Source organism: Bubalus bubalis, chromosome 4 (genome assembly GCF_019923935.1).
Source record: "Bubalus bubalis isolate 160015118507 breed Murrah chromosome 4, NDDB_SH_1, whole genome shotgun sequence".
Lineage (NCBI taxonomy): Eukaryota > Metazoa > Chordata > Mammalia > Artiodactyla > Bovidae > Bubalus > Bubalus bubalis.
Window position 1 is genome coordinate 91,676,518 of NC_059160.1, and position 16,777 is coordinate 91,693,294.

At 41.1% G+C, this 16,777-nt stretch overlaps 1 protein-coding gene and 1 long non-coding RNA gene across 6 annotated transcripts in view; one reads left to right on the forward strand and one right to left on the reverse strand.

Annotated features, from left to right (window-relative positions):
* Nucleotides 1-11,006, reverse strand: part of TFCP2 (transcription factor CP2) — a 54,617-nt gene extending 43,611 nt beyond the window's left edge. For 3 of the 5 annotated variants that reach the window (XM_006058519.3, XM_006058518.3, XM_006058517.3), the window contains exon 1: nt 10,194-11,005. In XM_006058519.3, the coding sequence (XP_006058581.1) occupies nt 10,194-10,315 (122 nt within the window). In that variant the 5' untranslated portion in view covers nt 10,316-11,005. Of the gene's footprint in view, nt 1-10,193 lie in introns of all 5 variants that reach the window. The other 2 variants (XM_006058520.3, XM_006058516.3) reach the window with 2 other exon arrangements.
* Nucleotides 10,945-15,542, forward strand: LOC112584602. Its single transcript, XR_003108907.2, has 2 exons — nt 10,945-11,081; nt 14,677-15,542. It is a non-coding gene; the product is annotated as an uncharacterized LOC112584602 (long non-coding RNA).
* Nucleotides 15,543-16,777: the final 1,235 nt, after the last annotated feature.

Sequence of the window (16,777 nt, forward strand, 5' to 3'; positions counted from 1 at the left end):
TCCATCACCAATTCCCGGAGTACACCCAAACTTTTGTGCATCGAGTCGGTGATGCCATCCAGCCATCTCATCCTCTGTCGTCCCCTTCTCCTCCTGCCCCCAATCCCTCCCAGCGTCAGGGTCTTTTACAATGAGTCAACTCTTCTTAGGTATTACTACCCAAAGTGCATAAACTGAGGGCTTCCCTGGCGGCTCAGTGGTAAACAATCTGCTTGCCAATGCAGGAGACTCAGGTTCGAACCCTGGATGCAGAAGATCCCCTGGCGGAGGAAATGGCAACTCACTCCAGTATTCTTGCCTGTAAAATCCTATGGACAGAGTAGCCTGGCGGGCTACAGTCCACGGGCTTACAGAAGAGTCAGACATGACTCAGCACCTAAACAACAAAGTGTATAAACTGAATTTAATCATAAGGAAACAACAAACCTAAATTGAGGAATATTCTACAAAATAATTGGCTTGTACTCATCAAATTGTCAGTGCCATGAAAATACAATGAAAGACTCTGGAGCCATTCTAGATTAAACAAGACAAGAAAGACAAGTCAACTGAATCAACATATAATCTTGGATATTGCTCTGTTATAAAGGACATTACTGAGACAATTGGCAAAATGTGAAAAAGTTTCATAGGTAGATAATAGCATTGTGTCAGAGTCAGGTTCCTGATTTTGATCATTGTACTGTGGTTATGTAAGAGAATTTCTTGTTTCAAAAGATGACACATTGAAGTATTTCGGTTGTTAAGGGGCATATCTGCAACTTAAACAGTTCAAGAAGAGGTGGCAAGAATACACAGAACTGCACAAAAAAGATCTTCATGTCCCAGATAATCACGATGGTGTGATCACTCACCTAGAGCCAGACATCCTGGAATGTGAAGTCAAGTGGGCCTTAGAAAGCATCACTATGAACAAAGCTAGTGGAGGTGATGGAATTCCAGTTGAGCTATTTCAAATCCTGAAAGATGATGCTGTGAAAGTGCTGCACTCATTATGCCAGCAAATTTGGAAAACTCAGCAGTGGCCACAGGACTGGAAAAGGTCAGTTTTCATTCCAATCCCAAAGAAAGGCAATGCCAAAGAATGCTCAAACTACCGCACAATTGCACTCATCTCACATGCTAGTAAAGTAATGCTCAAAATTCTCCAAGCCAGGCTTCAGCAATACGTGAACCGTGAACTTCCTGATGTTCAGGCTGGTTTTGGAAAAGGCAGAGGAACCAGAGATCAAATTGCCAACATCCACTGCATCATGGAAAAAGCAAGAGACTTCCAGAAAAACATCTATTTCTGCTTTATTGACTATGTCAAAGCCTTTGACTGTGTGGATCACAATAAACTGTGGAAAATTCTGAAAGAGATGGGAATACCAGACCACCTGACCTGCCTCTTGAGAAATCTGTATGCAGGTCAGGAAGCAACAGTTAGAACTGGACATGGAACAACAGACTGGTTCCAAATAGGAAAAGGAGTACGTCAAGGCTCTATATTGTCACCCTGCTTATTTAACGTCTATGCAGAGTACATTATGAGAAATGCTGAACTGGAAGAAACACAAGCTGGAATCAAGATTGCCAGGAGAAATATCAATAACTTCAGATATGCAGATGACACCACCCTTATGGCAGAAAGTGAAGAGGAACTCAAAAGCCTCTTGATGAAAGTGAAAGTGGAGAGTGAAAAAGCTGGCTTAAAGCTCAACATTCAGAAAATGAAGATCATAGCATCCGGTCCCATCACTTCATGGGAAATAGATGGGGAAACAGTGGAAACAGTGTCAGACTTTATTTTTGGGGGCTCCAAAATCACTGCAGATGGTGACTGCAGACATGAAATCCTTGGAAGGAAAGTTATGACCAACCTAGATAGCATATTCAAAAGCAGAGACATTACTTTGCCAACAAAGGTCCATCTAGTCAAGGCTATGGTTTTTCCTGTGGTCATGTATGGATGTGAGAGCTGGACTGTGAAGAAAGCTGAAGAATTGATGCTTTTGAACTGTGGTGTTGGAGAAGACTCTTGAGAGTCCCTTGGACTGCAAGGAGATCCAACCAGTCCATTCTGAAGGAGATCAGCCCTGGGATTTCTTTGGAAGGAATGATGCTAAAGCTGAAACTCCAGTACTTTGGCCACCTCATGCGAAGAGTTGACTCATTGGAAAAGACTGATGCTGGAAGGGATTGGGGGCAGGAGGAGAAGGGGACAACAGAGGGTGAGATGGCTGGATGGCATCACTGACTCCATAGACCTGAGTCTGAGTGAACTCCAGGAGTTGGTGATGGACAGGGAGGCCTGGCGTGCTGCGATTCATGGGGTCTCAAAGAGTCGGACACGACTGAGCAACTGAACTGAACTGAACTGAAACAGTTCAGAAAAAAATAACTGCAGGTGTGTGAAGAGAGATGGGGAAAAACAAAAGCAAATTTAGTAAATATTAACATTTAAGAAATCTGGGTGAAGGCTATGTACAAATTCTTGGCCTGTTTTTGCAAATCTTTCACAAGTCTGAAATTATTTTTTATTTAAATGAACAAAATACCCACACACTTACAAAGGTTTCAGTGTAGAGAACAGATTAGGTGGGGGGATGGTGGTGAGTGCAGAGTTAGAAACAGAGTTGAACCAATTAAAAGGCTATTGTAGATTAAGGACAGGGGTCATGGAAGATAGCAGAGTAGGAAGCTCTAGGAATTGGTCTTTCACCAAAAGAACTGAGCTGGCAAGAAATGCCTGAAGCAATTATTTTGAAACTCTGGAATCTAGTCAACACTTTCAGCATCCAAGGGAGCGCTTGATGAAGAAAGAGGCTGGTAAGTTTTAGTTAATTTCAGCACTTGGCATGGCACCTATCATTTTTCAGCTCCCAGTCCCATGGCAGGAAGCAGTGGGAACAATAAATAGCCCAAGATCCTACTGTAGCTTGCTGGTGCTAGGATGTGCGATATGGATCTTGTCTCCAAAAATCAAGGTTATGTGTCTTTTTTTTCCCTTTTTGCCACCCTGCTCAGCTTGCAAGATCTTATTTCACCAGTCAGGGATTGAACCTGGGCCATGGCAGAGAAACCTCAGAATCCTAACTACTAGGCCACGAGGGAACTCCCAGAGTTTTGTGTCTTGATCACTGTTTTTGATTGCTGAGGAGCTGACAAAGAGGCTCACCACTGTCTCAGCCCCCACGGCTGAAGTAGCTTCCCTAGCAAAATGAGACTAAGAGATTTAAAGAAAGAACACTCTTTTCCCCCCCTTTTCTCTTCTTATTGGATCCAGGCATTTAAGGAAATCTTTGTCAAGTCACTGACAGGGTGGATGGACATAATGACATAACAGAAGAGACTTCACTGACTATATAGAGCAATGAATATACTCTCTACAAAAAAAGTTTAGAAAAGTCACTAAACAAATAGACAATTTCAGCTTTCATTCAGTAACAACAGTAATCTCTAGGGAGGGAGCAGAATCTGATTTCCAGAGTTACCATATTATAATACTCAAAATGTCCAGTTCTCAACAAAAAATTACAAAGCATATAGGCACATGAAAAAAATGCTCAACATTGCTAGTTATGAGAAATACGAAAATCAAAACTACAACGAGGCATCACCACACACCAGTCAGAATGGCTGTCATCAAAAAGTCTATAAACAATAAATGCTGGAGAGGGTACGGAGAAAAAGGAACCCTCCTACACTGTTGGTGGGAATATAAATTGGTGCAGCCCCTATGGAAAAGATAATGGAGATTTCTCAAAAAACTAAAAATAGAACTATCATAAGACCCAGAAATCCCACTCCTGGACATATATCCAGAAAAGAAAAAACCTTTAATTCAAAAAAGCACATGTACCTCAATTTTCATAGCAGCACTGTTTACAAAAGCCAAGACATGGTAAGAACTCAGGTACCAATCAACAGATGATTGATTGGTTTGAGAGGATGTGATATATATATATCACACACATATATATATATCAAAAAATATATATAAATTAATGGAATATTATATATATACATATATATTATAATGGAATATTACCCAGCCATAAAAAAGAATGAAATACTGCCATTTGCAGCAACACGGATGAACCTGTAGAATATTATACTAAGTGAAATAAGTCAAAGACAAATATTATATGATATCACTTATATGTGGAATCTAAAAAATAATACAAATATATCTATATACAAAATAGACTCACTAAGAAAACAAACTTTAGGTAGCAAAGGGGAAAGGGAGGAAGGAGGGGTAAATCAGGAGTATGCAATTAACAGATACAAACTATACATAAAATAGATAAGCAACAAAGATTTACTGTATTACACAGGGAACTATATTTAATACATATAATAACCTATAATAGAAAATAATCTGAAATATATATATATAACTGAATCATTTTGATTCACACCAGAAACAAACACAATATTATAAATCAACTGCACTTCCACTGTTTTAAATTACAAAGCATACAAAGACACAGTTGCAGTGAGTAGGGGCTACTCTTTCTAGAGACGAATAGCCTCCTCACTGCAGTGGCTCCTCTTGCTGTGCAGCACAGACTCTAGGCGTGCAGGCTTCAGTATTGATATGATCGTTGCAGCTTGTGAGCTCTAGAACATGGGCTCAGTAGATGTGGCGCATGGGCTTAGTTGCTCCATGGCTTGTGAAACCTTTCCAGACCAGGGATCGGACCCATGAATCCTGCACTGGCAGGCGATTTTTATCCACTGTACCAACAGGAAAGTCCCTAACACCATTCTAACTCAAACTCTTCCCAAAAAGGGGGAGGAACACTTCCTAACAGTCTATGATACCAAAAGCCAGAAAAGGAAACAACAGTACAGACCAATATCCCTTATGAATAAAGACACAAAAATCCCCAACAAAATACTACCAAACTGAATCCAATAGTACATTAAAATGATTCTAAACTATGACTAAGTGAGGTTTATCTTAGAAGTTTAAGGATAGTTCAGGTAAGGAAATCACAATGTAATACCCCATATGATCATTTTGATAGAAAAGGCACAGGACAAAATTCAACATCCTTTCATGAAACATTGAAAATGACCTTGAAGTCACTATGCTAAGTGAAAAAATAGCAGTCCCAATAACCTCCAGTGCTTCCCAGGTGGCACTAGTGGTAAAGAATCTGCCTGCCATTTGTAGGAGATGCAAGGGATGCGGGTTCGATTCCCTGAGTCAGGGAGATCCCCCAGAGTAGGGAATGCTCCAGTATTCTTGCCTGGAAAATTCCATGGACAGAGGAGTCTGGTGGGCTACAGTCCATAGGGCCACAGAGAGTCAGACACTGCTGAGCAACTAAGCACATAATAACCTCTAAAAGAATAAAATATGTAGGAATAAATTTAACCAAGGATGTGAAAGACTTGTACACTAAAAACCACAAAACACTGCTTAAAGAAATTAAAGATGACCTAAATAAATGGAAAGACACCCCATGTTCATGAACTGATAAACCTGGTACTATTAAGATGGCAATACTCCCAAAGCTATCTACAGATTTAATGAAATCCCTATCAAAATTCCAATGGCCTGTTTTGCAGAAACAGAAAGGCTTACCTTCAAATTTGTATGGCACTACAAGGCGCCCTGAAGAGCAAAAACACAATAATGGAAAAGAAAAACAAAATAAGAGGAATCACACTTCCCAACTTCAGAGCTTTTTTACAAAGCTACAGTAATCAAAATAGTGTGGTACTGGCAAAAAGACATATCAACCAATGGAACAGAATCGAGTCCACAAATAAATCCTTACAAGTATGGCCACTTGATTTTCAATGGGACTACAAAAACATTCCATGGAAATGAACAAATAGGTGGGACAACTGGCTATCCAAATACAAACAAATGAAGCTGGACCCCTATCTCACTTTAAATTAAAAGATTAACTCAAAATAGATCAATGACCTAAACATAAGAGCATAAACTATAAACTCTTAGAAGAAACCACAGGGTAAATGGCCATAACTTGAATTTAGCAACACATTCTTAAGAGCTGACATCAAAAGCATAAAGCAACAAAGTGAATAAATTGGACTTCATAAAAAGTAAACACAGCTGGGGACGTTCCTGGTGGTCCAATGACTAAGAATCTGGATTTCCAATGCAGGGTTCCGGGTTCAATCCCTGGTCAGGGAACTAGATCCCACTTCCTACAACTAAGAGTTTGCATACTGCAGGTAAGACCAAGCACAGTCAAATAAAATAATAAATAAAAATAAATATTTTTTAAAAATTAAACACTTTTGTGAATCAAAGAACACTGTCAAGAATGTGAAAGACAGCATGCAGAATTAGAGAAAGTACCTACAAACCACACACCTGATAATAATCTTGTTGTAGCTGCTGTTTAGTCCATAAGTCATGCCCAACTCTCCTGTGACCCCTTCGAGTGTAACCTGCAAGGTTCTTCTGCCCACAGGATTTTCCAGACAAGAATACTGGACTGGGTTGCCATTTCCTTCTCCCAGGCATCTTGTCCACCCAGGGATCAAATCCACATCTCCTGCAACAGGAGGCGGATTCTTTACCACTGAGCCACCCGGGAAGCCTAATGATCTAGTAATCAGAATACACAAAGAACTCTTCAACCCAACAATGTGAAAACAACCCAATTTAAAATTGGGCAAAGGACTCAAATGGGCTTCCCTTGTGACTCAGTTGGTAAAGAATCTGCCTGCAATGCAGGAGACCTGGGTTTGATCCCTGAGTTGAGAAGATTCCCTGAAGAAGGGAAAGGCTACCCACTCCAGTATTCTGGCCTGGAGAATTCCATAGACTGTATAGCACATGGGGTTGCAAGAGTCGGACACGACTAAGCAACTTTCACTTTCACAAAGGACCCTTTTCCAAAGAAGACACATGAATGGCCAACAAGCACATGAAAAGATGTTCAACATCATGGTCATCAAGGGAACACAAAACAAATAATATCAGATCCTAGTTCACACTCACTGGGATGACTTTAATTTAAAACACAGAAAACAAGTATTGATGAGGATGCAGAGAAATATGACCCCTTCTAACATTGCAGGTGAGAATGCAAAATAGTTCAGCTGTTGTGTAAAACAGCTTGGCAGATCTTGAAAAAGTTAAGTATACACTACACACCTTTTAGGATGGCCAAAATCCAGAACAATGACACCACCAAATTCTGACAAGGTGTGGAGTAATACCAGAACTCTCTCATGGCTGGTAGGAATTGAAATGGTACAGCCACTTTGGAGGATGGTTTGGCAGTTTTTTATGAAACTAAACATACTCATACCATATGATCCAGTAATGGCATTCCTTGGTATCTGCTCAAAGATGAAAACCATCTGCACACAAAAATCTGCACACAGATGTTTATAACAGCTTTATTTATAATGCCTAAGCTTGGAAGCAACCAAGATGCCCTTCAGTAGTTGAATGGATAAGGAAACTGACACAAAGATATATTATTCAGTGCAACCTCCTGGACACCAGGCTACCCTGTCCTTAACTATCTAGTCAACCACTAATCTACTTTCTGTCCCTATAGATTTGCCAATTCTGGACATTCCCAAGAAAGAGAATCATATGTAGTCTTTTGTGATTGGCTTCTTTTATTCAGCATGTTTTCAGGGAACTTCCTTTATTTTAATTATAAAGTGTGTGCCATGTATTAAGATGTAAGGAAAAAATATGGAGACTATTAAAGGACCACTTATGAAAATAATACAGTTAATGAATGCAATGGCAGATGAAGAATCAAAACATCCAACTAAGGTAAATCATTTATAAAGTATAAACCAACAGATGTATAAATGAAACCATTTTAAGATGCAGTAGAAATAAGCAAGTCAGAGTAAAACAAATATGTTAGGAAAATATTTTATAAAACAAACTGCTGTTGGGGCTTCCCTGGTGGTCCAGTGGTTGGCAGTCCACCTGGCAGTGCAGGGGACACAGATTCGATTCCTGGTCCGGGAGAATCCCACATGCCGTGGGGTAGCAGGGACCGTGGGCCACAACTGCTCGGGCCTGCCCTCTAAACTACTGAGGCCTGCAACGCCCTAGGGCCCAAGTTCTGCATCAAGAGAAGCCACGGTAAACAGATGCCAGCACACTGCTACTAGAGAGTAGGTCCCGCTCACCCCAACTATAATACAAAAAGCCCTCACACAGCAACAAAGACCCAGAGCAGTCAAAATAAATAAACACATAAAAATTCTTTTAAAAATTGCTGTCAGTGAGAACATTTCCCTAACAAAGATTTAGGAAAAGTAATCTCAGGTTTACTTAAAAGAAGAAAAAGGGAGAGCAAAGAATCATTGTCTTTGAGAATAAAACCTCCTCCAGTGTTTCTCAAAATGTGGTCCATGGACTATGTGAATCAAAATCACCAAAGAACTTGCTTTTAAAAAATCAGATTTTTAGTCTGTGCCCCATACAATCACCAAAGATGGGATGCTGGAAACTATTTTTTATAAGTTTCCAGATGACTCTAATACTACAGTTTGAGAACTAATATCTATTTAACACAAATTAATGCAAATGATTAAATGTGTGTAAGAGACAAGAGAATCAAGACAATAGCAAAGTGCATGAAAAAGAGGAAGGTGAAAGAGAACAAAGAAAAAAATACTTGAAAAACATTTTTTACACATTGTGCTATTGAGAAAAAATAAAGTGATGTTTGAAAACTATTGTGGATTTAATGTTGGAAAAAATTCCAAACATGTAAATATACAAGGCATTCTACTAATACATGTGAGGAGCACTCAGGGTATGAATAGGAAAGCATTCATAAATGTAAGGTAAGGTCACATGGTAGAGAGAGCACATAGCTGATACCCAAATGTTTGCTAATGATGTTAAACTATTTTTATACCAAGTACAGCTATATTCAATTATCTCCATCCTTAACTGTGATAACCTAGACAAAACTTAACTTTTTGTGGTAGTAATCTTTATACAAACACCACCATAAATTGTCAAATATTATGTCAGTACTGACGCACAAGCTCAGGGTCAGGACATTTAACTTTCAGACCAGGTTAATCTCTCTTTTTATGGTAAGACTTACTTTAACAAGAACAGACAAAATTAAATTTCTCAAGGCTAAGAGCACTACATGATAGAACTCAAATTTCCCTGTAAAAAACTAAAATATGTATTCAAGGATGGCCTTTATTATTCTAACTGTAAGCAAAGATTTCTGAAAATGAAGTATTAAGTTCTAACTCATAATTTTACTTCAATGAGTAAAGTTCACTTTGACTTAGCAGGGTTAAAGAAAGGAAGTTCACTTTTATAACTTTCAAAGATGCTCACTAACAGAATACAAAATTTGCCCACTTTTCACCATAAAAGGCATCCTCCCATTATAAACTCATAAACCTAATTAAAAGTGCTAAATTCTAAAGTTTCTTTGACTCACTTATTTAGATTAAGCTTATTATCCATTTGGAAACCCAGTTATATTCCATCAAACATTAAGATGCAGATGTTTCAACATTTCCAGACATGGCTCTTGCACATCTTTTAAATGAAACAAACTGTATTGGGGGAACGAAGTTGCTAAGGCATGCAAATAAATTACATGGCAGGTTATGTTGCTTTCACAGGAGATTTTTATTTATTATAAACATTTAACTTGATACACGAAGGTCTAGAAGCATCTAAAAGTTCTTGTTGACACTTTTTCATTTCACAGCTTATGTTTCAAAAGTCAGAAACCCCAGAATTGAGTAAAGCCTGAAAGTTGGTTAAGATACAGACGTGTGGACTTAGGATCTCACATTTCTTCCCCAAAAGCAGTCAACCAATATTTATCATTTAAGTCCCAACTCCCTAAACACCTCACATGTTCAATGTGGCCTCTTAATCACACAAGTCCAGCGCAACCTACCCACACGTACGTACACACACACACACACACACCCCCCAACAGTCTCCAAATCACCCACACTGGCACAACAGCCTCTCAATATTCACTTGGTTGCTAATCAAGAGCCATTCTTCTTGACACTGTCCATAATCTCTTTTTCCATTTCTACCACAATGCTCACCACTCAAAAAAGAAACAAGTTCCTTTTCTCTAACCGCGGAGAGCTTCTCTAACTCAACACACCTCTTTCCTCCCCCGTTATTCTCTATCCTGCCTTTGTTACTCAGAAGGTGCAGGGTCTGGGAAAATCTCACTCACCTCATGCTATAGGCACCAGCACCCAGTTCCTGGCCGATCCCGGATAGACTAGCATCAAAGTCCTGCACCAGCCCGGATTCAATCACCTCATCGGCCAGAGGCAGCTTCAGAGCCCAGGCCATTCTGGCTCCTTCCTTGCCCCAGGAGACAGTTTCTTGTACAAAGGCGAGTAGCGTGATTCTACCCAACCGGGGCAAGACTGCAAGACTGTGGAAAACTCCAAACCAAGATCTCCCACGCAGCACCCACCAAGCCACCCCCAAGCCCCACCCACACTGCCCACACAACTAATCTCCCGTACCCTTGGCTCCTGGCTCTCGGCTGCCCCGACTTCCAAAATCCCTCCCCCGCACCCAGGTCTCTAGAGCACGAGGGCCCTTTGGCTTAACTCTTCCAGACTGTCCAGAGGTAACCCTGGACTCCTTGCACTCTTTTTGAGATCTCCCCTTGAGCTCGCGGTGGTCACTCGCTGTTTTCCAAACAAATCAGCAGCAGCGACCCGCTGCCTAGCCGGCACTCCCACGCCGCTTTAGCACCTTTCCCCCGCCCCTTTCCGCTGAAAATCCCCTCCCTCCCGGGAACCACTCTCCTTTTCCTCTCCAGGCCTCGCTTCCGGTCAGTCCCAAGATCACTTCCGGTCACTTCTTCTCAATTCCACGGCTCTTAGAACCAAATCCAGGTTTCCACTGAGCCGACTCCCCGCCCTCCGCAGCCCCCAACGGCCTCAAAACATGGACGGAGACAGCCCAGCACCGGTTTGAAACCCAGACTAGCCAGGCTCCTCCACCGCCCGCCGTCCCAGCGCCAACCAATCATGGCGTCCTCTTCCTTCGCCGGAGCGGCTAGTGTGACGTCACCCTAACATTGGCCAATTAAGAATCGACTCCGGTGAGCTTGGCAATGATGATAGGCTAGCGACGCCACGACTCTCCGCCTCCTGAGATGGACTGGGGGATCTGGGAGAGGACTGGAGTGCGTCAGGTGGCCGGGTTTAAACGTCTTTCCTAGTTGTTCCCAGGCTTCTGGCGTCCGCTCAGTAGCTAATCAAAACCCTAAGACGTGGGTGGAGCTCTAACTCTAGTCTTGCTGAACCTACACCCATCCCTGGCTGACTCGTGGTTGTTAACTTAACAAGTGCTTGTATGCTTATAAATACTCTCTCCTTAAACTCACCTCTCCTGGGGTCAAGAACCTACTTAAGTTCCACTTACCTGGATAGTCTTTTTATCTTCCGAATTCTCTAATGCTTTTCAACAGGAAAGCATGAGATAGGTAAGAGTGTTGTGGTTTTTAAAAGGTGGTGATCTGAAAATGAGGGTTTGTGCTGGCATCTTCATTTACTGGCTTGGTGACCAGAATAGTCAGTCGTTTAATCTTACCGAGATATAGCTTTTTTATATTTGAAAAATGGGGATAAAACCATACGTGCTCCACCTTCTTCCACGTACTCCATCTTCCTCCTCTGAGGTTTAAATAATGCCCATTCTTTATTGAGCATCAACTATATACAAGGAACTTTTTTACATTATCAATAATCCTGAAAACAGTTGTAACTAGATTTGCAATTCTAAATATAAGTATTAATGACCTTCATTTTTCCAATAAGGAGAGGAGGCTGAAGCCTTAATTTCGCCAGAACTAAATTGAGGTGCCAATCTCAGAGTGGATTATAGAATTATGTGATAATTTTATTATAAAGTTATAAGGATAATTTCACTCAAGACATTGCCTGTATGGAAGTATTGGTTCATTACTGTATTCAGTTATTTAATTTGTACAATGTCTTAAGATAGATACAAGTAGATAGATGCCTTTATCACTAGACTATGACCTCCTAAAGAAAAGAGAATACATATTTTTCAGGTTTCTGTTCTAAATATCTCCTAATATAGTTCCTACATTCATAGATTTTTTTTTAAATGCTTATTGAATTTAAAAAAGGAAAAATAGAAAGAAAAGAGGTTGACATGAAGTTAACAGTATGCTCCCAGTTTCACCTAGAGTCTTCTATCTTTGAGGGCTCTGTCTTATCCATCTTCTTACTTTAGTAAGCCTGGCATCCAAGTCTTGGTTCATTCTCAAGACATTTAATATCTCTTCAAGACATTTTTTTTCTTCCCTTGAGCCAGTTTTATGTGTTTGTGTGTAAAGGAAGGGGTCTTGAACTCAGAGACCAAAAGAGAGGTGTCATAGTCAAAATCCTTTATAAACAGGTCTTTATAATTTTTTTGGCCGTGTGGTGTGTGGGATCTTAGTTTCCCCACTAGGGATGGAACCTGTGTTCTCTGCAGACTACAACCTCTTTAGAAATTGTCCTGAAAATTATTCTGTGCTTCAGCAACTCCACTCTTCATATATACACTAGAGAACTCTTCCACACACATACCAGGAATCTTGTATGAGAATGTTCATGGCAGCACTATTTACAGCAGCAAAACAGAACAAATGTGTGCCAACAAGAGAAAGGATGAGTTGGAGTGTAATAGATTATTATACAGCAGTGAACATGAATACAGCTATATGCAAATACAGGAATAAATTAGTCTTAGAATGGTGGGGGAAATGCAGAAATGCTCATACAGTATAACATCACTTTATAAAGCTCAAAACCCAGCAAAATTAAATAATATATCATTTAGGGGATTATATATACATACATGTTCATTTTAAAAGGAATGAAATGATAAACACAACTCTATTATTGAACTCAGAGACCAAAAGAGAGGTGTCGTAGTCAAAATCTTTTATAAACAGGGCTTTATAATTTTTTTGGCTGTGTGGTGTGTGGGATCTTAGTTTCCCCACTAGGGATGGAACCTGTGTTCTCTGAGATTGGCACCCCAATTTAGTTCTGGCGAAATTAAGGCTTCAGCCTCCTCTCCTTATTGGAAAAATGAAGGTCATTAATACTTATATTTAGAATTGCAAATCTAGTTACAACTGTTTTCAGGATTATTGATAATGTAAAAAAGTTCCTTGTATATAGTTGATGCTCAATAAAGAATGGGCATTATTTAAACCTCAAAGGAGGAAGATGGAGTACGTGGAAGAAGGTGGAGCACGTATGGTTTTATCCCCATTTTTCAAATACAAAAAAGCTATATCTCGGTAAGATTAAACGACTGACTATTCTGGTCACCAAGCCAGTAAATGAAGATGCCAGCACAAACCCTCATTTTCAGATCACCAGTTGAGTCGTTCAGTCATGTCTGACTCTTTGCCACCTCATGGGCTGCAGCACGCCACGCTTCTCTGTCCATTACCAACTCCCGGAGCCTACTCAAATTCATGTCCATCATGTGGGTGATACCATCCAACCATCTCATCCTCTGTTGTCCCCTTCACCTCCCGCCTTCAGTCTTTCCCTGCATCAGGGTCTTTTCCAATGAGTCAGTTCTTCCCATCAGGTGGCCAGTGTATTGGAGTTTCAGCTTCAGCATCAGTCCTTCCAATGAATATTCAGGACTGATTTCCTTTAGGATGGACTGGTTGGATCTCCTTGTAGTCCAAGGGACTCTCAAGAGTCTTCTCCAACACCAGAGTTCAAAAGCATCAATTCTTCAGTGCTCAGCTTTCTTTCTATTAATAGATGGTCACATCTAAGAAAAGGCAATGAGGTGGGCTGGGGAGGAACTCAAAAGTAGCTTTAACCCATGGTAGTAGATTACTCTGGAGAAGGCAATGGCACCCCACTCCAGTACTCTTGCCTGGAAAACCCCATGGACAGAGGAGCCTGGTAGGCTGCAGTCCATGGGGTCGCTAAGAGTCGGACACGACTGAGCGACTTCACTTTGACTTTTCACTTTCATGCATTGGAGAAGGAAATGGCAACCCACTCCAGTGTTTTTGCCTGGAGAATTCCAGGGACAAGGGAGCCTGGTGGGCTGCCGTCTCTGGGGTCGCACAGAGTCGGACACGACTGAAGCGACTTAGCAGCAGCAGCAGCAGTAGTTTACTCAAGTTGAATGGTAGATCCATGGGTTATTGTTTCATCATTATTTTTCATAACTTACAAAAAATGTATTCTTGAATATGTAACAAATATTACATAAATTAGCATCTGAGCCAGGAACTACAGTCCAGGTCCCTAGTTCTCTTAGCTGGCCTTTGCCTAATAGCTGGTGGTACAGTGCTGGGGACTGTACAGATACAGAGCAAATAACAGCTAATAATAATGACAGGCTACTATTTCCTGAGCCCTTGCTAGGTACCAAGCCCTGACTAGATGCTTTGTGTAGATATCTCATTTCATCCTCCCAACATCACCCCTGTAAGGAAGGCACTACTTTTAGATTCATTTCATAGATAAGGAAACTGAGGCTTAGAAAAACTAACTGACTTGTCCAGGATCACCCAGTGGTAAAGTCTGACTGACTGACCTTACACACTCTGAGCATCTAACCATGGTGCCACACCCCTGTGGATGGTTATAACCTAAAAACAACAACAACAACAACAACTCTCCATCCTTTCTTCCTTGCAGACTTGAAGTTTGAATCTGTGGAGACGAGAATATCGAGTTTTCAAAAAATTGTTCCCATGAAGGAACATTGGATGAAGTATGATTTTTCATCAACGTAAAATAGCTCAAAGGGAATAGATTGAAAAATAAAACAGAGGGACCTCCTTGGTGGATCAGTGGATTAGAATCCGCCTGCCAATGCAGGGGACATGGGTTCAATCCCTGGTCTGAGAAGATTCCACATGACATGCAGCAACTAAGCCTGTGCTCCACAGCTACCAATCCAGTGCTCTTGGGCCCTCAAGCTCCAACTACTGAAGCCTGTATGCCTAAAGCCTGTGCTCCAGAGCAAGAGAAGCCACTGTAATGAGAAGCCTGTGCACTGAAATGAAAAGTAGTCCCCACTCGCCATAACTAGAGAAAGCCTGGCACAGCAATGAAGACCCAGTGCAGCCAAATAAATAAATAAAAATGCCTAAATGCATAAATATTAAAAGAAAATAAAACAAGAGATATTTATATTAATATTTGGAAGAGAACCATATTAGATATTTGGAAGACATAGCCATATCCAGAAATCCCATGGAGCCCTGTCCTCTGGGAAATACTTAGAAAAAAGAAAGACATATATTTCTTGGAAAGGTTTGAGGTTAAGTTTTAATTCTGAACCAAAACAAAGACTTCACAAAGGTCCTCCTTGCCATTCTAAAACAGAGATGAAATGAAAAGTGAGTCCTAAAGCTTGGCCCCCTATCAGCTGGAGAACAGATTAGCATTGAGACTTAGGTGCTTGAGCCCAGGTCCACCTGAGGGGAGAAGATGTCAGACAGTGTTTACCCCTGGAATTCTGTGACTTTCAGAAAGTGAAATAAATTGAAAGTCGCTCAGTTCAGTTCAGTTCAGTCGCTCAGTCATGTCCGACTCTTCAAGACCCCATGAATCACAGCACGGCAGGCCTCCCTGTCCATCACCGACTCCCAGAGTTCACTCAGACTCAAGTCCATCGAGTCAGTGATGCCATCCAGCCATCTCATCCTCTGTTGTCCCCTTCTCCTCCTGCCCCCAATCCCTCCCAGCATCAGAGTCTTTTCCAATGAGGCAACTCTTTGCATGAGGTGGCCAAAGTCCTGGAGTTTCAGCTTCAGCATCATTCCTTCCAAAGAAATCCCAGGGCTGATCTCCTTCAGAATGGACTGGTTGGATCGCCTTGCAGTCCAAGGGACTCTCAAGAGTCTTCTCCAACACCACAGTTCAAAAGCATCAATTCTTTGGCGCTCAGCCTTCTTTACAGTCCAACTCTCACATCCATACATGACCACAGGAAAAACCATGGCCTTGACTAGATGAACCTTTGTTGGCAAAGTAATGTCTCTGCTTTTTAATATACTATCTAGATTGGCCATAACTTTCCTTCCAAGGAGTAAGCGTCTTTTAATTTCATGGCTGCAGTCACCATCTGCAGTGATTTTGGAGCCCCCAAAAATAAAGTCTGACACTGTTTCCACTGTTTCCCCATCTATTTCCCATGAAGTGATGGGACCGGATGCCATGATCTCTGTTTTCTGAATGTTGAGCTTTAAGCCAACTTTTTCACTCTCCACTTTCACCTTCATCAAGAGGCTTTTGAGTTCCTCTTCACTTTGTGCCATAAGGGTGGTGTCATCTGCATATCTGAAGTTATTGATATTTCTCCTGGCAATCTTGATTCCAGCTTGTGTTTCTTCCAGTCCAGCGTTTCTCATGATGTTCTCTGCATAGAAGTTAAATAAACAGGGTGACAATATACAGCCTTGACGTACTCCTTTTCCTATTTGGAACCAGTCTGTTGTTCCATGTCCAGTTCTAACTGTTGCTTCCTGACCTGCATACAGATTTCTCAAGAGGCAGGTCAGGTGGTCTGGTATTCCCATCTCTTTCAGAATTTCCCACAGTTTATTGTGATCCACACAGTCAAAGGCTTTGACATAGTCAGTAAAGCAGAAATAGATGTTTTTCTGGAACTCTCTTGCTTTTTCGATGATCCAGCAGATGTTGGCAATTTGATCTCTGGTTCCTCTGCCTTTTCTAAAACCAGCTTGAACATCAGGAAGGTCACGGTTCACATATTGCTGAAGCCTGGCTT